Genomic DNA, 21,747 nt, shown 5'->3' with positions numbered 1-21,747 from the left:
CATTATGTTTTCATCCTTCCTCTGACAGGCTGAGATGCTGCCCTGAAGTTCTGTTCGTGTCAAGTTCAGCAGAACCAACCAGAACTCAACTGGAGTCTGGGGGCGGAGCTAGATGGGAGAAGAGGGGTGGCCTTGGCCCTGCAACTCATTTAGGAGCATTCAGCTTAATTAAAGATAAAAACAACTAAATACATCAATATAATATATGTACATAAATTTTAACATCAGTCATTCCGTAAAAAATTTAAAAAAAATTATCCACTGGACTCGGTTTCCAAGATTTGAAGACGTTTCGCTTCCCCTCCAGGAAGCTTTCTCAATTCAAATGTCTGGATCTGCAGTGAGTTTGAGTCTTATAGAGACAAAGCTTTGCATCGCTTGGAAACATGCAAATGGTAACTGATGAATAAATTAACATCAGTTAATTTATAACATTATAACTTCAGAACAATTATTGATAAAAGTCCATTTATTCCCAGAAAGGCAGATAAAACAGACGATAGATAAGATGTTCCTCAGATCCTCCAGCGTTTGATGATAGAAGCTCTTTATTAGGGAAATCTATCGTATATTTATCTGGGAAGTATGAATGTTGTGTTTATTCATTTTCCTGTTGCAGGACGACCTGCAGCTGGACGTGAATTGGACTTGATCCTGACCGGACTTGACTAGACTGGACCGGACCGGATCCAAACCGGATTCTGACAGGACAGCTTTAATGTGCGTTTCCAGAATGAGCTGCAAACGGCCAAAGTTCAAACGTCCCAGGAAGTTCTTGAGAAAGACGCGCTCACCTGAGCAGCATGACCAGGTCGGCGTCACTGGAGAGACAAGCCAGCCCGTTGACCCCCTCACTGCGGATGAACTGCACCTTCTCCCTGCAAGCGGCAGAAAACCATCAGGACAGAAGCTCAGAAGCGTCCGGGGCGGCCATGATGGACGAGGACAGCGCCTTACTTTAGGGACGGATTCCTGGACAGCTCCGGCTGCCGCTCCTGCAGGATCTCATAGATGTTGGGTTGCCGTAGAAACGCCACTATCTTGTCATTATAGGCTGAAGGAAACAGAGGAGAGTGAGAGGAGCGTTCATGTGTGTTTCCAGGCCCTCGTCGTCCCGGCGGACTTACCCACAGGCACCACATCGTGGTAGGGGCTCCGACTGGAACCACTGAAGGTGCTGGAGGGGCGGGGCATGGCGGGCAGACCCGTCTGCCGGGAGTCATCCACCACCTGCGACAAGAGAACGCACTACAGTTCAGGTCGCATCCCAGTTCTGGGACCAGTCTGTCCCCCACGGGTCACTTTATGGCAACAATGAGTGTGAGGGAATCCCTGCCGGGGGCCACAATAACCGAGGGCCACAATAACCGAGGGCCACAATAAACCGAGGGCCACAATAACCGAGGGCCACAATAAACCGAGGGCCACAATAAACCGAGGGCCACAATAAACCGAGGGCCACAATAAACCGAGGGCCACAATAAACCGAGGGCCACAATAACCAAAGGCCACAATAAACCGAGGGCAACAATAACCGAGGGCCACAAAAAAACCGAGGGCCACAATAACCGAGGGCCACAATAAACCGAGGGCCACAATAAACCGAGGGCCACAATAAACCGAGGGCCACAATAAACCGAGGGCCACAATAACCAAAGGCCACAATAAACCGAGGGCAACAATAACCGAGGGCCACAAAAAAACCGAGGGCCACAATAACCGAGGGCCACAATAAACCGAGGGCCACAATAAACCGAGGGCCACAATAAATCGAGGGCCACAATAACCAAGGGCCACAATAAACCGAGGGCAACAATAACCGAGGGCCACAATAACCGGGGGCCACAATAAGCCGAGGGCCACAATAACCGAGGGCCACAATAACCGGGGGCCACAATAACCGAGGGCCACAATAAACCGAGGGCCACAATAACCGAGGGTCACAATAACCGAGGGCCACAATAACCGAGGGCCACAATAAACTGAGGGCAACAATAACCGAGGGCCACAATAACCGAGGGCCACAATAAACCGAGGGCCACAATAACCGAGGGTCACAATAACCGAGGGCCACAATAAACCGAGGGCAACAATAAGCCGAGGGCCACAATAACCGAGGGTCACAATAACCGAGGGCCACAATAACCGAGGGCCACAATAACCGAGGGCCACAATAACCGAGGGCCACAATAAGCCGAGGGCCACAATAACCGGGGGCCACAATAACCGAGGGCCACAATAACCGAGGGCCACAATAACCGAGGGCCACAATAAGCCGAGGGCCACAATAACCGAGGGCCACAATAACCGGGGGCCACAATAAACCGAGGGCCACAATAACCGAGGGTCACAATAACCGAGGGCCACAATAAACCAGGGGCCACAATAAACCGAGGGCCACAATAAACCGAGGGCCACAATAACCGAGGGCCACAATAACCGAGGGCCACAATAAACCGAGGGCAACAATAACCGAGGGCCACAATAACCGAGGGCCACAATAAGCCAAGGGCCACAATAACCGAGGGCCACAATAACCGAGGGCCACAATAAACCGAGGGCCACAATAAACCGAGGGCCACAATAAACCGAGGGCCACAATAAACCGAGGGCCACAATAAACCGAAGGCCACAATAAACCGAGGGCCACAATAAACCGAGGGCCACAATAAGCCGAGGGCCACAATAAACCGAGGGCAACAATAAACCGGGGGCCACAATAAGCCGAGGGCCACAATAAACCGAGGGCCACAATAACCGAGGGCCACAATAAGCCGAGGGCCACAATAACCGAGGGCCACAATAACCGAGGGCCACAATAAACCGAGGGCCACAATAAGCCAAGGGCCACAATAACCGAGGGCCACAATAAACCGAGGGCCACAATAACCGAGGGCCACAATAAACCGAGGGCAACCATAACCGAGGGCCACAATAACCGAGGGCCACAATAAGCCAAGGGCCACAATAACCGAGGGCCACAATAAACCGAGGGCCACAATAAACCGAGGGCCACAATAAACCGAGGGCCACAATAAACCGAGGGCCACAATAAACCGGGGGCCACAATAAACCGAGGGCCACAATAAACCGAAGGCCACAATAAACCGAGGGCCACAATAAACCGAGGGCCACAATAAACCGAGGGCCACAATAAACCGAGGGCCACAATAAACCGAAGGCCACAATAACCGAGGGCCACAATAAGCCAAGGGCCACAATAACCGAGGGCCACAATAAGCCAAGGGCCACAATAAACCGAGGGCCACAATAAACCGAGGGCCACAATAAACCGAGGGCCACAATAAACCGAGGGCCACAATAAACCGAGGGCCACAATAAGCCGAGGGCCACAATAAACCGAGGGCCACAATAAACCGGGGGCCACAATAAGCCGAGGGCCACAATAAACCGAGGGCCACAATAAACCGGGGGCCACAATAAGCCGAGGGCCACAATAAACCGAGGGCCACAATAAACCGGGGGCCACAATAAGCCGAGGGCCACAATAACCGAGGGCCACAATAACCGAGGGCCACAATAACCGAGGGCCACAATAAGCCGAGGGCCACAATAACCGAGGGCCACAATAACTGGGGGCCACAATAAACCGAGGGCCACAATAACCGAGGGTCACAATAACCGAGGGCCACAATAAACCAGGGGCCACAATAAACCGAGGGCCACAATAAACCGAGGGCCACAATAACCGAGGGCCACAATAACCGAGGGCCACAATAAACCGAGGGCAACAATAACCGAGGGCCACAATAACCGAGGGCCACAATAAGCCAAGGGCCACAATAACCGAGGGCCACAATAACCGAGGGCCACAATAAACCGAGGGCCACAATAAACCGAGGGCCACAATAAACCGAAGGCCACAATAAACCGAGGGCCACAATAAACCGAGGGCCACAATAAGCCGAGGGCCACAATAAACCGAGGGCAACAATAAACCGGGGGCCACAATAAGCCGAGGGCCACAATAAACCGAGGGCCACAATAACCGAGGGCCACAATAAGCCGAGGGCCACAATAACCGAGGGCCACAATAACCGAGGGCCACAATAAACCGAGGGCAACAATAACCGAGGGCCACAATAAGCCAAGGGCCACAATAACCGAGGGCCACAATAAACCGAGGGCCACAATAACCTAGGGCCACAATAAACCGAGGGCCACAATAACCGAGGGCCACAATAAACCGAGGGCCACAATAAACCGAGGGCCACAATAAACCGAGGGCCACAATAAACCGAAGGCCACAATAAACCGAGGGCCACAATAAACCGAGGGCCACAATAAACCGGGGGCCACAATAAACCGAGGGCCACAATAAACCGAAGGCCACAATAAACCGAGGGCCACAATAAACCGAGGGCCACAATAAACCGAGGGCCACAATAAGCCGAGGGCCACAATAAACCGAAGGCCACAATAACCGAGGGCCACAATAAGCCAAGGGCCACAATAACCGAGGGCCACAATAAGCCAAGGGCCACAATAAACCGAGGGCCACAATAAACCGAGGGCCACAATAAACCGAGGGCCACAATAAACCGAGGGCCACAATAAGCCGAGGGCCACAATAAACCGAGGGCCACAATAAACCGGGGGCCACAATAAGCCGAGGGCCACAATAAACCGAGGGCCACAATAAACCGGGGGCCACAATAAGCCGAGGGCCACAATAAACCGAGGGCCACAATAAACCGGGGGCCACAATAAGCCGAGGGCCACAATAAACCGAGGGCCACAATAAACCGGGGGCCACAATAAACCGGGGGCCACAGTAAGCCGAGGGCCACAATAAACCGAGGGCCACAATAAGACCGGTACAGGGCCCGCTTCACAGCAGACGCCGCAAATAATTCACTGGTTGACATGGTAACCACCTGTCATGGCCGACGAATACACAGATTCTGTACCTTTTTTATTTTACTTTGCAAAAATATATGATATATTTGGGACATTTTGGTCTGTACCGTATATTCAGATTTTACGGTAATATAAAAAATTAATTTGGTTATTTTATAGTCTATATGGTATAGGTCTATATTTTGTAGGTCTACATAGTGAAGGTCTATCTGGTTTTGTCTATATGTTGAAGGTCTACATGGTGTAGGTCTATATGGTGAAGTTCTATATAATAAAGGTCTATATGGTTAAGGTCTATAAAGTGAATGTTTATATGGTGTAGGTCTATTTGGTGTAGGTCTATTATGATTAAACCTCCAGATCTTCTGGATGGTCGATAAATCGCTGCCAGATGATCCAGCCATCGTTATGGACTAGCGCTTCTATAACAGAACTTATGGGACATCTACTGATGCACAGTGAGTCTGATGTGGACGGTCTACAGAAGTGTCGCCTTGGTTACCCGTCTGCTCTGTCTCACCTCTCCTGCGCTGTGGCTTCGCTGGCGGCTCAGGTGTTGGCGGTGGGCCAGAAGCCCGGTGGATCGGGAGCTCTGGAGGGGCAGGCGGGGGTCGATGAAGGTCGTCGATCGACAGTTATGATCCACAAAGAAAGGCTGACAATCAGTCCCAGAAAAAAATGTTAGTCCAGCTAAATCAGAGACGTAGAGCTAAGTGACCCAGATGGGAGGTTGTGATGCGGCAGAGACCCACCTTCCCGGTGTGGTCGTGCTTCATCTCCCAGCCTCTGGGGAGCTCCAGCTGCTTGTTGGAGAACATGTTGAGGAAGGTGACGAGGTCACGGTTGTGCTGGTAGCGCTCAAAGTAATGAGCATCTCGCCGCACCTTACTGATCATGTGCTTCAGGCAGGTGTTGCTCGTAAACATGCGGTAGGCACTCTGGACCAGAAGGACAGAGACAGAACATCGGGTCAGCATAACTCACTTCTATTACTTTATTTCTATAGAGCTAATTCACAACACCTCATCTTTATAGATCCAGATCAACCAGATCATCCAGTCAGATTGATTAAAGTTTTCTATCTAAGGAAAACCAGCTGATTGCATCGACTAATTGACTCAGAGACGGCGAACATTTCAAAGACGGCGGTCAGAAGATCACCTTAGATCTTAGTTTGGAGAATTAAAGAGAAACGAAAGAATGAAATGATGTAAAACTAGCAAACATCTGCAGATCTGGATGATAGACCTGAAAATACACCTGGAATTTTTTTATAGTTATCCTAAATGTTTGAGCTTAGCAGGAAAATGGCTGAGAGTGATCAGATCAATGATGCATCAAGACAAACAGATGAGTTGTTAAAACATTAATCCACATAAAGTTATTAAAGCTGTTTTTATAAAGACATGGTTCAAACATCTTTCATCCCAGCTACTGCAGGAGGCAGAAACGTAAGCAGCCGTTAGCTTAACTACAGATCGTCCAATCAGAGATTTTAAGAGGTTTTAACAGAACGCAGCTATGAGTGCTTCCAGCCCAACGCTGAGAAAAATGATGCTGCTTCCATGGCGGCTGGGAGATAAGTGGATCAGATGGGGGATGATGGCGTTACTGACGGGGTTTGAATGCAGCACGGTGAAGAAGTCAGGGCTGCACAGGAACTTGGCGCTGGGCGACTGCAGCAGCAGGGAGAGGCGCGAGCGGCCGCTGGGGGGGGCCACGGCGCTCTCTCGGCGGTACTCTGCAACAGATGGAGGAGAGCGGTGGCAGTTTGGGACAAACACAGCAGAACCTTCATGTCAAGCCGAGACCCTGCAGAGCTGAACTGACCAGGAACGGAGTGAGGCATCAGCTCCCCCTCCGCCTCAGGGAGGAGGTCAGAGGAGCTCTCCTCTGCTCGGTCGCTGTTGGTGATGGTTCTCCTGATGCTCTGATATCTGAGAGGAACAGCGCGAGGACGCGTTTAGCTCAGAATAATCATCTATAGCAGAACCTTCAATCCTGTCATTCATCACCTGCGGTTCAGCTGCTCCATCTGCTGGATGGAGTTGGAGCGGGTCAGGCCCTGTGGGGCGGGGGGGCCGGTGGGACGCTGCCACGTGGTGGTCCTGTTCACATGGTCCACAAAGAAGATCCTCCCATGGCTGTCGATCCGAGCCTCCCAGTCTGAGACAAAGGAGCCATGAGAGAAAATGTTTAAGCAGAATGAGAGGATGGAGGGAGGGCAGCGTCTCAGATCATCTGATCATCTGCTGCTCCTCCTACATCACCGACCCACCGACCAACCCATCGACCAACTGACCGACCAACCCGCCAACCAACCGACCCAATGACCGACCAACCCACGTACCAACCGACCAGTCAACCAACCGACCCAACGACCCACGTACCAACCGACCCATCAACCAACCGACCCATCAACCAGCCGACCCAACGACCCACGTACCAACCAACCCATCGACCAACTGACCAACCGACCGACCAAACCGCCAACCAACCGACCCACGGACCTAACCGACTCACCGACCGACCAACCCACGTATCAACCGACCCACGTACCAACCAACCCATAAACAAACCGACTCACGGGCCAACCGACCAACCAACCCATCAACCAACTGACCAACCGACCCAACGACCGACGTACCAACCAACCAACGTACCAACCAACCCATCAACGAACCGACCCACATACCAACCAACCCATCGACCAACCGACCTACCGACCGACCAACCCGCCGACCAACCAACCAACGTACCAACCAACCCATCAACGAACCGACCCACATACCAACCAACCCATTAACCAACCGACTCACGGACCAACTGACCAACCGACCCAACGACCGACGTACCAACCAACCCATCGACCGACCGACCTACCGACCGACCAACCCGCCGACCAACCAACCAACGTACCAACCAACCCATCAACGAACCGACTCACGGACCAACTGACCAACCGACCCAACGACCAACGTACCAACCAACCCATCAACGAACCGACCCACATACCAACCAACCCATTAACCAACCGACTCACGGACCAACTGACCAACCGACCCAACGACCAACGTACCAACCAACCCATCGACCAACCGACGTACCAACCAACCAACCCATCGACCAACTGACCAACCGACCGACCAACCCGCCGACCAACCAACCAACGTACCAACCAACCCATCAACGAACCGACCCACATACCAACCAACCCATTAACCAACCGACTCACGGACCAACTGACCAACCGACCCAACGACCGACGTACCAACCAACCCATCGACCAACCGACGTACCAACCAACCAACCCATCGACCAACTGACCAACCGACCGACCAACCCACCGACCAACCAACCAACGTACCAACCAACCCATCAACGAACCGACCCACATACCAACCAACCCATTAACCAACCGACTCACGGACCAACTGACCAACCGACCCAACGACCGACGTACCAACCAACCCATCGACCAACTGACCAACCGACCCACTAACCCATGTACCAACCAACCAACGTACCAACCAACCCATCAACCAACCGACCCAACGACCCACGTACCAACCGACCCATCAACCAACCGACCCAACGACCAACCGACTCACGGACCGACCAACCCGCCGACCCATGTACCAACCAACCCATCTACTGTCTGACCGACCGACCGACCCGCCTACCAACCAACCCCCCGAGCAACCGACTCACAGACCCCACAGACCCAACCGACTCATCGACCCACCGTCTCATGTACCAACCGACCTAACTGACTCACCGACCCACGGACCAAACGACCCACAAACCCACCGATCAACCGACCCACTGACAAACCAGTTTAAGTCCCAGCAGGGTCGACGTTTATGATGGTAGGACAGGAAAAGGCTTTTTTCCCAGCATGCTGTGGGCCTGACTGATCCCACCCAGCAAACATTGGTTGAAATAACGACATGATTTCCATCCAAACGACGTCTACATGTGTGAGACGTTGAAATCTGGGTTTGGAATGAGATTTATTGGAATAAAGTGGGACAAAATCAGACCCAGCTAAACCAGTCCACTCCAGATTATGACGGAGCGCCCAGATTTAGCCTAAAAAGGACGTCTGGTGTTTTGGGGGGTGGTTGTCATGGTAACATCTCTGTCCTGTCACGTCCTCCAGGATGTTCCTCAATAGAACCACGATCTCTGGTGAGTCTGTTGTCCCTGACCCACCCCACCCACTGGATACTCACTGGGGGGCAGCGGCTCGTCCACCCGTTGGTATCGATGGAGGTCCTGGCGCACGGAGGGGAGCGAACGCACCGGATGGCCGTTAACGCCGCCTCCTGGAAGGAAGCACCACAGAGTTCAGAGGAAACGTTTCTTCAGTGTCAGAGTAGCCTGAAGCAGCATACCTTCATCCCCTTCTGTTTCCATGGTAACATGCTCCGTATCCACAGCCCCCACCCCAGGCGTCTTGGTCTCCTCCTCTTCCTGCTCCTTACTGGCCCTGCTCGCTGCCTGCAGGCTCCGCCTCCTCACACTGACCTCCTCCTGAACCTCCTGCTGCTCACCGGCAGCTGCAGGTTCTCCCTCAGCCTCTGCGGCTTCAGCTCGGCCACCCTCCTCCCCCTCCTCCTCATCATCGCGGGTTGTGGCGGTCGGTGAGGGGCCCGGCGGCTCGGCGTCTCCTCCTGGATCGATGGCTGTCGCTGCTCCTTCCTCAGCTTCCTGTTCAACAGAAAGAGCAGAAACATCTTATTCTCCATTAGATCAGATCCAAACCTCATTTTGTTGTTTTTGTCCCACAATCCACCCAGAAACCAGATGGGGAGGGGGGTTCATGTTAACCTGACTCCGCCAGATGGATTGCTCCGCATATCCATCTGGAAACCTTCCCTTGAAGTAATTTTGGGAAGGGGCAAAAATACTGGTTAGCTGATTGGCCTATGTTGGTGATAGACGGGCCAAATAAACCAATCAGATCAACGAAGCATATGACGTACTAACAGAGCGACGACGAAGAGGAGCCAATTGATAGATCAAACTCTTGCTGAAACCAGTCGGGAGAAGAGCAAAAACATCTTTTCCTCTGAGAAAAGCCTCCAGAGCAGTGTTTTGCTCTTCTTTCAGTGAAGAAATACTCTGTAATTCCGATAAAACTTGCTCGATAGCCACGCTAACGCTAGTTTCATCGGCTGAAGCCGCCATGTTCTTTAGACTGAACTGTCGCGCTTCTCGTTGCGTCACACCTCAACCCGCCTCAAAGCCAACGCTGATTGGACGTTCGTTTGGTGAACGGCTCCAAATGTTCTTTAACGGAGAGTCTCCAGACTGATCTGCGAGTGAAACCTTGAAAGCTGGCGAGATCAGGATGGTCTCACCAGGCTAGGTTCATGTTAGATCCTGCAGGCTGACCTCATCATAATAATGAAACCCTGATTTTTGCCCCCCCGTTTCACCCCCATCCTGTTTATAGATCCTGTTAATGAACTCACCATAGCCGTGGCCATGGTGATTGCGCCGCTCTCTGAGGAGGAGAAAACCGTCTGAGGGGCTGTTGCCATGGAGCAGGAGTCCATCTCGGATGTGAGATCTTCAACTCGCACAGCTTCCTGTTCAGGAGTCTCTCTGCTGCCTTGCAAAGGTTGATGGGTAACATCCGGAGCGACATGAGCCTCCTCCTCCTCAAGGAAAACCTCCGCCTCCAGAACGTCGTCTAACTCCAGATCTGCACCCATGGAAACTCGAGGCTCTGGAAGCGCTTCCTCCATTACATCGAGGGCAGACTCCTCCTCCTCCAGATGTTCCTGCCTGAGCTCGGAGAACGGGTCGGCCTCATCTGGACCGCTGACATCAGGAGGTTCTCCGTTCATCAGCAGCGGCGATACAGGCATCGGAGGAAAGTCGTTCATCCCAGATCTTTCCTCGTCCTCGTCCGAGTCAATGTGCAATATGTCACTGAGTCTGGTGTGCGTGGGGAAGCTGGAGCAGAGTTTAGGGGAGGCGGAACCCAGAGGCCTCTCTCCAGGCCCTTTGGGGGCCTCGATGGCATCCAGCCCCTCACTGAGGGACCTCTGGAGAATCGGCTGCTCTGAAATGACCACCGGATCTAGAAATCTGGCCGACCGGACGACAGGCAGGTCTTTGTCCGGAAAGGCAGCGGCTCCGCCTTCCCACATGTGTGGAGATCCCTGGTAGCAGGATGGACCTGGGAGAGGATGGGGCAGGTCTTCATCGTCAGAAGGAGTCCCTGGAGCTCCGTTGAGCGATGAAACGCCGATAATGGAATCTGGAGAGGCACCTACAGCGGGAAGAGAGGGAAAGCTGAGAAGGAAAAGGTCTTCCTGATTCACAGCCATCTAAAGGCAGGAAACAGACTCACCATCAGGTCCCGTCAAGGTCAGCTCCACCTTAAACTGCAGCTGGCCGCTGACGTGTTCGGTGGGAAGGCGTCGACACAGCGGGAAGCTGACGGGCTGCACTCTGCAGGGAGAAACCGGAGAAACCGCCATGAGTCTGGAGCCTCTTGGTTCCAGTCACTGCTGGGAGAAGGAGCGTCATGACCAGTTCAGGGTGGGACTGATCCCCTTCCCCCCACCCCCCCGGACCACTGCCTGTCTGGGTCCATCAGGGGCCTCCAGGCTGCTACCAGGGGCCTCCAGGCTGCTACCAGGAGGCCCCTCTTTGAATTAATGTTGGCTACAGAAACGAGTCGTCATCAGGTGAGCCGCAGCGCTCAGGTCCAGTCCTCCACAGACACCATCCATCTTTAACACAGAGGAGCGGCTGGTTAGCGTGCCTCTGCTGAGGGGGCGGAGCCTTTAGATTCAGGTGTGTTAGAGATGAATCACAGGATGGCAACTCTGTAGGACTGGACCACAGCGGCGCTGCTCTAGAAGCTTCCGCCGGTTAGGGTTAGGGGGTCAACAGAGGTTGATGTAAATGTTTGACTGACTGAGCGTGACTCCAGCCGTGGCTCCGCCTCCTACCCTGGGATCTTTTCGATGAGCCGCTGCACGGGGATGGCCAGCTGACCCAGGAAACGCTTGATGATTGGACGACTTTTAGCAAACTTGTCTTTCACCTCGATGTAGAGGATGTCGGTCATCAGCGCCACGAAGGTGTATTTCTGTCAGAAGGCATGACAGCAGTGAGAAGGTTCCAGAGCAACAAGTGGAGGAGGGGACGCAGACTCACCTCTCCGTGCCACACCGGGTTGGTGGTGTTAGCGATGATGGCTGAGCGGCGCTCCTGTCCATGATGGCTGAAGACCGGGAAGACGTTTCTCTTCCCAGGATGGATGGACATCTTCAGGTAGGGGTCAGGGTTGAAGAACATGCCTTTCTTCAAGCCGTTGGCCCGCAGGTCTGCAACGACAGCCCAGACCGAACACTACAGGAAACCGTCCACCTTTAGCCGAAGCTAGGCAGACGCCACCTGCTGGAGCTCACCGGTTAAAGTAAAGCTGATCAGTTTCCGGGGATGTTCTACGCCCACCTGCTCTGCGACACCCTCCACCTGCGACACAGAGACCACATCGTTACGGCGCAGCAGAGCGCCAGGAGCCGCGGTTCCTTCAGGAGAACGTCACAGGAACAACATTAAGGTGTTCCTGATCGCTGGAATACCATTAAAGAGGAACGCATCCCCTCAGGTCTGCTAGCTTCAATGCTAATACCCAAGCTAGCTAAAGAAGCTAGGCAGTCATATTCCTTAGGGAGCAATCATAGAAGGTTAATAATAATTAACTAAAGGTTATTGGTTCTGATTAAGCAGATCATTTAATAAAAATTTATTGGGCCAAAATTTATTTTCCTCATGGATTCGCATTGAATTGGTTTGAAAACATTCAAGATGCTCTAATTTATCCAAAAGCTAATTTGATGCCAAATTCTTTAAGATAAAATCAAACAATATTAATCTGATATTTTTTCATCATTTAGTTTCGTTTTGAAGGGAAATCTGTTTGACTTGGAGCTGAAAGATTTTAATAAACTTTGATTTTAATGAATTCATCTTGAATTGAATCCATATCTGCAGAATGATGTGACCCCGACCCTCCATTCAAACCTGTGGTTCTAACATGCAGCCAGTAGGGGGCGTGTTCATTAACAATATTATCTGATTAAACTCTGAAGTCACAGCAGGATTTATTGCATAATAATCCTCTGATTAACGAGAAGCTTTCATCAAACACAAAGTTTCTGATGTTTATCTGTGAGATAAAAGGAATCATCTTTAATTTTCTCCTTAAAGTTGTAATTATTTTATTCTTTTGGAAACCTGCTTTTAAACAGGATGGGGTCATTATTATTATTATCATTATTATTATTATTATCATTATTTTTATTATCAGGTGGATGTTCTGACTCCCTGAGGAGGTTTCTTCCTGAAGGCCACTGATCGGGTTCTGGTTGTTCCACCCTGATGGAGCAGATCTCCATGAGGAGGAACATCCACCCAGCGCTCTGATGTCACTTCCTGTCACTGAGCCTGATTTCCCTCCCAGGAGAGCTCCAGTTTAAAGGAGCAGAAGCAGCCAAGCTACCAGGACAGCGGGGTTCTTCACGGTGATGCAGGGGGTGGTCGCTCTCAGAGCTCCGCTCACTCCATGGTAGTACTTGAAGCAGATCTTGGTCTCAGCTGTGGAGGAAAGAGCAAACATGAGCTCAGAGCCGCAGGCCTAGAACCGCCTCCCAGTCGGACCTTCCTCCTTCTGGACCATGATTTTCTTTACAAAGCCGTAGAAACACTTACGCTCCATGAAGTACGGCCCGGCCTCCAACCTCCAGACAATCTGGCCCTTCTGGGTCCCGTTCACCCCTCGGTTCTTGCAGTCCCACACGTTGGACGGACTGGATTCATCTACAGGCAGGAGAAGAACCGTTAGATCCAGAAGACCCAGAAGGCTGCAGTCATCTGGTTCCTTGCAGAACCCAACCTGTGGAACATTTTCATTCTTCCAGGGGGCGCTGTTGAGCGATGAGGAGATAAGATGCACCAACTGTAGCTCCTGCAGAATTTAACTTTCAAACCGAACACATACCAGCTGAATTATTAGTCTGGATATCTGTGGATCTGTGAACTGGGCGAATCAAAGCGAAAACCAGGACCGAACCGACTGAGGATGGAGGCCCAACTGAAGCACCGAGCCGGAGTGGGAAAGGCGACACCGAAAGAAGCACTCGAGGCGCGGATCAGCAAGCAACGCTAACCACTATAGCTGCTCTACAGGACTAATTAGCACAAGATAAATCGGACATCTGCACCAAAGTAGATGAAAGGATTGCTGATGTGAACACAGCCTTAAGGTGAAATTGCTGATGTGAAGACGGACAGTGATGATGCATTAATTGCTCTACATGCTCGCCTTAATGCCAAAACGACACGCTGAGTCGGACGATGCTAACTCCGATGTTGCTACGGATCTCCAAGCTAAAGTTAAGTCTCTGCTAAATTAATTTGATAAACTGTCAGAAAGTTCCTGGACCTTCAGGGGCGGTCGAATTACAGGAGTGAAGGAGGGCCTGGAAAACAGGCCAAAAACTAGAGACTCTGTAGCACAGCTGCTGACAGAGGATGAAAGACCAATGATTGACTGAGCTCATAGGGCGCTGCGAGGGCACTGCAGGGGTGCTGCAAGGGCACTGAGAGGGCGCGGCGGTGATAGCGATCCACTGCGGCACTTGATCGTCAGGGTAACTACTGTCATGCCTTCGAGGAAATCCTGAAGAAAGTAGCGCAGTCTAGAAAGTTTCAGAGACTTTCCTCCAGCTGCCGTCGAACGCCGTTCTGCTTTCACCCCAAACAGAAACCTGCTGCGTGACGAAGCTGGAGGGAGATTCAACCTTCTATACCGAGCTGAGAGTTATGCATAACGCCAAGGAGACCACATTTACAGGCGCAGAGACGTTTGCTGGTTGCCTGGTTGGCCGTATAAAAACACACCTGAAGAAGAAGGAGGCGACGGGGAGAAGATGCAGGAGAAAAGTTCCTCTGCTGGGAACTACAAACATTCCCTGTTGGTCATATAAGGCCTGGATCACCTGCCTGCTGGAATACCGAGGTAACTGACTGACTTCACCACTACTTTGGAACTTTTTTTAACTGGGGGGTTAATTTTAAACCAATGTCCACAATTGCTGACATCTTTGTCCCCCCCCCCAAAGACCTTACTGAATATTTATGGACCAAACTATGACGACCCAGAATTATTTTAGAAAAGTCGTAACTTTGATGGCAGACATTTCCAGTCCTTGGTGGTGACTTTACTCTAGTTCTGGATAGATCCTCTACCGTTAGAATGGAACCTCAGAGGGATGCGGTCTCCTTAGATCAAACACAAAGATTATTTCTCCTGCTGATGTTTGGCGGCTCTTCAGGCAGAGACTCCTTTCATTCCAGAAAACAGAACGTCTACATAAGGACAGACTTCTTCCTCGCTGGTGGCAAATTGTTTGCCTGTTGTAATAATGCAAAATACCAAAACATTATTATTATTCCTGACCGAAGTCTGGTATCATTTTCATTTAAACTCCCTGTGGAAATTATTCACCCAGAAAACTGGGAGATTCAACCCAGAACTCCTGACAAACATCAAGTTCTGTGAATAACCAGAAACGCACCTAAAACAATTTTCTGAAACCACTGATGAAGATGATGTTTCACCTTTAAGGCGTATTTCAGAGGCTGTTATCTCATTAAAAGCGTCCCTTAGAAGAGTAATTAGGAACGACAAACAAATGGATGAGCTGGACAGGAATAAAGCTCAACAGCCGTCTGAGGAAAAATACACAAACATCCCTGCTCTCAAATACGAGCTGAATAAAATACCGTCTGATAAGATCAGCAGCAAAACAAAAACACTCTGAATTTGGTGATAAACCTCATAAAACTAAAGACAACTGTGGAAAATAGAAAATGACAGAACAGTTCATGAAATCACTTCATGAGCGGGACCTGCCCTCCCTTCACACCAAGACATTAGTGACAGATTCTCACGATTCTAGAAGGATCTATAAACATCAGAACACAACGCCTCGCCGGGCGCCGGCCGGTCATTTCTGGATAAGACCTCCCATCCTTTAGCGAAGCAGAGATCTGAAATGCAGACATTAGCTGTGAGGAGCGACTAGCAACTATTCAATCACTGAACAATGGATAAAGCCCCGGACCGGATGGGCTTAGTAACGAGATTTACAAAAAACTGGAGTGTTGCTGGTTCCATCCCTGCGTTCATTATTACCCGCTCATATGAGGACGGCGTGTTACCCTAAGCTCTGACTGAAGCCACCGTCACCCTGCTATGAAAGAAGGAAAGGACCCAGAAGAAGACGGCTCGTATACGCCAACTTCCTGATTAGACACTTACCTAAAAATCTAGCTAAGATGTTAGTTCATCCAGAACAAACAGGGTTTATTCCAAATAGGAACTGGGAACTCAACAGGAACCAGGAACTCAAAATGAACCAGGAACTCAATAGGAACCAGGAACTGAACAGGAACCAGCAACTCAACATGAACCAGGAACTGAACATGAATCAGGAACTCAACAGGAACCAGGAACTGAGCAGGAACCAGGAACTCAACAGGAACCAGGAACTGAACATGAATCAGGAACTCAACAGGAACCAGGAACTCAACATAACCCAGGAACTGAGCAGGAACCAGGAACTCAACATGAACCAAGAACTGAACATGAATCAGGAACTCAACAGGAACCAGGAACTCAACATGAACCAGGAACTGAGCAGGAACCAGGAACTGAACATGAACCAGGAACTGAGCAGGAACCAGGAACTGAGCAGGAACCAGGAACTGAACATGAACCAGGAACTGAGCAGGAACCAGGAACTGAGCAGGAACCAGGAACTCAACATGAACCAGGAACTCAATAGGAACCAGGAACTGAACAGGAACCAGGAACTGAGCAGGAACCAGGAACTCAACAGGAACCAGGAACTGAACATGAATCAGGAACTCAACAGGAACCAGGAACTCAACATAACCCAGGAACTGAGCAGGAACCAGGAACTCAACATGAACCAAGAACTGAACATGAATCAGGAACTCAACAGGAACCAGGAACTCAACATGAACCAGGAACTGAGCAGGAACCAGGAACTGAACATGAACCAGGAACTGAGCAGGAACCAGGAACTGAGCAGGAACCAGGAACTGAACATGAACCAGGAACTGAGCAGGAACCAGGAACTGAGCAGGAACCAGGAACTCAACATGAACCAGGAACTCAATAGGAACCAGGAACTGAACAGGAACCAGGAACTGAGCAGGAACCAGGAACTCAACAGGAACCAGGAACTGAACATGAATCAGGAACTCAACAGGAACCAGGAACTCAACATAACCCAGGAACTGAGCAGGAACCAGGAACTCAACATGAACCAAGAACTGAACATGAATCAGGAACTCAACAGGAACCAGGAACTCAACAGGAACCAGGAACTCAACATGAACCAGGAACTGAGCAGGAACCAGGAACTGAACATGAACCAGGAACTGAGCAGGAACCAGGAACTGAACATGAACCAGGAACTGAGCAGGAACCAGGAACTGAGCAGGAACCAGGAACTCAACATGAACCAAGAACTCAACAGGAACAGTGTATTCTCATTATGAGTTCGTATGAAATCTTATGAAAAGTTATGCACGGTAATTTCGTCTGTTTTGGACGTTTTTTTCGTCGTATGCGCATTTTACGCACCATTCACGAATATAGAATATAAATTACAATTAGCCCTAACCCTAAGATATAAAACAGCAAGCAACGCAGTTAGAGACATGAATAAGTGATGATTGCACTGTTTTTCCCAGTTTTCCGTCCGTCCGCGGATCTGTTTTTTTTTTCTGTCTGCCAGCGCATTGGACACTGATCGGGTTTTTCGAGGAAAAACGTCCAAAACGTACGAAATAGTGTGCATAACTTTTCGTACGATTTCATACGAACTGATAATGAGAATATGTTGACATGAACCAGGAACTCAACATGAACCAGGAACTCAACAGGAACCAGGAACTCATAAAGAGCCGGGAACAGGAACTTGATGATGGATGACACGTAGCAAATCTAGGTTCTCCTAATCTGTGTGGGACTGATGAAGAGTCAGAACTGATCTAGAACCTAGAACTTGATGAAGAAGCGTCCCCGTCTCACCGATGTGGTACAGCCCGATCCAGTCGGTGGCGTCCACCTCCTCCTTGATGTCCCAGGAAATGACCAGGTTCTGGCCGCGGTTCAGCGTGTACTCCAGGGTGGACGCTGTGAGCGAGGACCGGCTCTGGGAGCTCACCAGGTCCGTGTCGCTGTTGGCCCGCATCAGCCCGATAGGTCCGCCCACCACCGACACGGCATCCACGGCCGCCCCGCCCCTCTCCGCCAGCGTCCGCAGGTTGTCTGGGCTCAAGGTGTGGCGCAGGTGGGGGCTGCGTCTGCGGGGCGCAGACAGGTGTTCGCGGGCCCCCACCGCTAGGTTGGGGGGGTTATGGGAACGGGTTCTGGCGGGCAGGACCGCTGTGGCAAGGGAAGGACGCATGGTGGACAACGAGAGATAAAGAGCTTCTCAGAATGAAGATGATGATGGTCGCTGAGCTCTGGGGAGGATGAAGAACATGTAGAGGTCTTCAGATCCGGTTCCCTGCTTCCAGAGGGCCGAGGAACCTGAGAGGAACAGAGGAGAACACAGAACATGAGCTGGACCGTAGAACCAGACCAGGAAGAGAGGACTCCAGGAGATCCCTGATCAGGACCGACCTCCAACACACCTGGACCAGAGAAACGGGTCAGAACCGGGCCGCGGCGAACTCCATGACCAGATGATTGACTGAGATCTAAAATAATGAGCTCATCAAACTATCCAGGTGTTGGAGCACAAACATCTGGAACCTGAAGACCACAGAAGACCCAGCTGACCCAGACCGACCCAGACCGACCCAGACTGGCCCAGACCGGCCCGGCTACAGGAGGCTGGGGGGGGGCAGCTGCAGGGACACAGTGCTGTGATAAATATTTGCACCCTGATGTGTCCTTTTGGTCTTACTAGTGGTTCCTAGAACTTCTAAAAGTAGAATGGGAGGCAGATCTTTTAGTTCTCAGGCTCCTCTCCTGTGGAACCAACTACCAGTTTTAGTCCGTGAGGCAGACACTCTGTCTACTTTTAAGGCTAGGTTTAAAACTTTCCTTTTTGATAAAGCTTCTAGTTAGAGTGGCTCAGGTTATCCTGATCTATCTCTATAGTTCTGCTGCTATAGGCTTAGACTGCTGGAGGACATAGGGACCCCTTTTTCATCATTCTGCTTCATTCTATCTCTATTCTCCCACTCTGCAGAATCTGTTAGTTCAATCTCTAACGTTCTGCTCTCTCTGCTGGAAAAGGAGGAACTTCTGTTCAACATTTCTATCTCTAACTAGAACCTTAAATCTGACTGGATGATCTGATCGATCTTGATCTATAAAGTGACCTGAGATGACTTGATGTGAATTGGAGTCAGAAAAGATTCTATTGATCAGGTCTCAGATGAAAGATAAAACCTTCAGATTAAAAGAGGTGCTGCTGATCTGGGCCGAACTCAGAGAGAGAGAGAGGGATGGATGGATGGATGGATGGATGGATGGATGGATGGATGGATGGATGGATGGATGGATGGATGATGGATGGATGGATGGATGATGGATGGATGGATGATGGAGGATGGATGGATGGGATTCAGCAACCAGCAGATGAAGAAGTGAAGCTTCTGGCTGATCTCCAGAAGCTTCTGTTCCACCATCAGAGTGAAGCTGGTTCTGTTGCTTCCAGGAGACGTTCTAAGTTCTCAGGAGAACCAGAGTCTGAGCAGGATCCTCAGATATAAACATCTGTTCTGGAAAGACAGAGGATATAGATCTGTGTCTACTAGATGTGACACCAGAATGCTCCATCTGAGCGGGACGTGTTTGAGCAGAACCTTCAGCATGGTTCAGCGTCAGAGGAACCCTGCAGCTCCGCCTCAGAGGTCAGAGGTCATGATCCAGAAACAGGTCTACTGGCTGCTGGAGGAGGAGCTGTTCTCTACACTGAGCTCCTTTATCCTCCATCCTCTGGTGGAACATGGAGAACTTTAGATCTTCATGCAGAAAAACATCTGAGCTGCAGAAAATTAGCAATAGAACTGCAATAAGTTTGATTCAAGAGGAATCTGGAGTCCAGATCTACAGAAACCAGAACCCACAGGAGAACCACAGGACCAACATCTGGGTCCCCATCAGCAGGAACCTGCTGAGGCCCTGGTCCTCCTGGAAGATCTGGAACTGAGACTGATCTAGAGCTGAGGAGGAGATGAGAGGAGGAGCAGAGGAGCTGAGGAGGAGAGGAGGAGATGAGAGGAGGGGGAGAGGAGGAGGAGAGGAGCTGAGGAGGAGAGGAGGAGATGAGAGGAGGGGGAGAGGAGGAGGAGAGGAGCTGAGGAGGAGGAGAGGAGGAGAGGAGCTGAGGAGGAGGAGAGGAGGAGGAGGAGAGGAGCTGAGGAGTCCAGTTCTGAGCTCCTTCATGTCTTCCTCTCTGAGGAGAACCAGCATCAGGAGGTCTGAGAACATCATGATCCTTCTGGGTCAGAAGAACATCTGGAAGCTCTGGATGATGATGATGATGATGATGATGATGATGGATCAGAGATGAAGAATCATCATCATCCTCACTGAGCTCACCTTTCACCGTAAACTGGTTTAGACTGGATCGATATGATCGATAACCCCCCCCCCTAACATAACAGCATCTTTGTGAGCGGTTCATGCGGGATATGCGGGATATGCGGGGCTCTCGGGTTGCTGTGGGGATTCCCTACGTCATCAGGTCTGCAGCAGCAGCACCGTGAGGATGAAGATCATCCTGCTGATGGAGCAGAGGCTGCGGCCGCATCATCATCATCATCACCTCCATCCCCGCAGCAGAGCCTTCATCACACCGCTTACCTTTGACGCAGAGCTGCGGGATGGAGGAAGGCCTCCTCCTCCTCTCGGTGCTCCTTCAGTCACGTAGCGGGTCGGTTCCGGTCCAGAGGTGCATGAAAATCCTGCGGCTACCCTTCCTCCTCCTCTTCCTCTCTCTGCAGCTGCTGACCGCAGGATGGCGTCCTGCTTCCTGCCGCTTCCTGCCGCTCTGGTCCCTCCAGCAGCGCAGGGACAGTCCGCTTCTCCAACTCGCCTCTCTGCATATTAATGTGGGGAAAATACCGGAGTGGGCGGGGCCTCAGCCAACCTGTAGATCAACACGCTGCCGTCCAATCAGAGGCCGTCCTTCTTATAAACACCTTTAGATCAAAAGATCTCCCATCATTTAATGTTTGCTATGCGGCTGATGGATGGAGCTGATGGTCTGACTGCATGGAGACAGAAGCTCCTTCAGTCTGATCAACCAGGAGGCCAGCAGGAGGTCCAGATCATCATCTATGGGAGAACAGGAAGGTGTGCATGGCTCAGGCTGAGCAAGGCCAGGTGTACCTTCTATAGAAATAACAACAGCAGAGAGAAAACAGTTTGTGATCAAATATAAATCATAACTGGGAGTAAGCAGGATGATGAAAGGGGTCCCTATGTCCTCCAGCAGTCTAAGCCTATAGCAGCAGAACTATAGAGATAGCTCAGGATAACCTGAGCCACTCTAACTAGAAGCTCTATCAGAAAGGAAAGTTTAAAACGGGTTTGGGTGATTCTAACATCTCTGCAGGTTGGAGACAATAAATGCTCTGTGTGTCGACTGTCATGGTTGCTAGGCGACAGCGTAGGCTGAGTGACAGGCGGTGAGAAGGCGGACCCTCCAGGACCCAGTCCAGGTAGGGCAGGTCCTGCTGCCGCTGTCAGACATCTACCAGGTGTTTCTAGCTCTG

At 50.9% G+C, this 21,747-nt stretch overlaps 1 protein-coding gene across 6 annotated transcripts in view; it reads right to left on the bottom strand.

Moving 5' to 3' along the window:
* The window catches only part of hecw2a (HECT, C2 and WW domain containing E3 ubiquitin protein ligase 2a), a 33,998-nt gene extending 12,894 nt beyond the window's left edge, over positions 1-21,104 (bottom strand). For 3 of the 6 annotated variants that reach the window (XM_038269772.1, XM_038269775.1, XM_038269776.1), the window contains exons 1-19: positions 20,834-21,104; positions 18,041-18,544; positions 13,624-13,731; positions 13,415-13,509; positions 12,318-12,384; positions 12,064-12,233; positions 11,856-11,995; positions 11,249-11,349; positions 10,362-11,167; positions 9,279-9,594; positions 9,117-9,209; positions 6,897-7,047; positions 6,712-6,818; positions 6,498-6,622; positions 5,634-5,819; positions 5,402-5,536; positions 1,128-1,248; positions 958-1,054; positions 795-878 (exon numbers count right to left, since the gene is read on the bottom strand). In XM_038269772.1, the coding sequence (XP_038125700.1) occupies positions 795-878; positions 958-1,054; positions 1,128-1,248; positions 5,402-5,536; positions 5,634-5,819; positions 6,498-6,622; positions 6,712-6,818; positions 6,897-7,047; positions 9,117-9,209; positions 9,279-9,594; positions 10,362-11,167; positions 11,249-11,349; positions 11,856-11,995; positions 12,064-12,233; positions 12,318-12,384; positions 13,415-13,509; positions 13,624-13,731; positions 18,041-18,419 (3,281 nt within the window). In that variant the 5' untranslated portion in view covers positions 18,420-18,544; positions 20,834-21,104. Of the gene's footprint in view, positions 1-794; positions 879-957; positions 1,055-1,127; positions 1,249-5,401; positions 5,537-5,633; positions 5,820-6,497; positions 6,623-6,711; positions 6,819-6,896; positions 7,048-9,116; positions 9,210-9,278; positions 9,595-10,361; positions 11,168-11,248; positions 11,350-11,855; positions 11,996-12,063; positions 12,234-12,317; positions 12,385-13,414; positions 13,510-13,623; positions 13,732-18,040; positions 18,545-18,637; positions 18,763-20,833 lie in introns of those variants that run through there. The other 3 variants (XM_038269777.1, XM_038269773.1, XM_038269774.1) reach the window with 3 other exon arrangements.
* Positions 21,105-21,747: the final 643 nt, after the last annotated feature.

Source organism: Cyprinodon tularosa, unplaced genomic scaffold (genome assembly GCF_016077235.1).
Source record: "Cyprinodon tularosa strain WSP-4 unplaced genomic scaffold, ASM1607723v1 ctg738, whole genome shotgun sequence".
Taxonomy (NCBI): Eukaryota; Metazoa; Chordata; class Actinopteri; order Cyprinodontiformes; family Cyprinodontidae; genus Cyprinodon; species Cyprinodon tularosa.
This window is presented reverse-complemented; position numbering and strand designations above follow the sequence as displayed.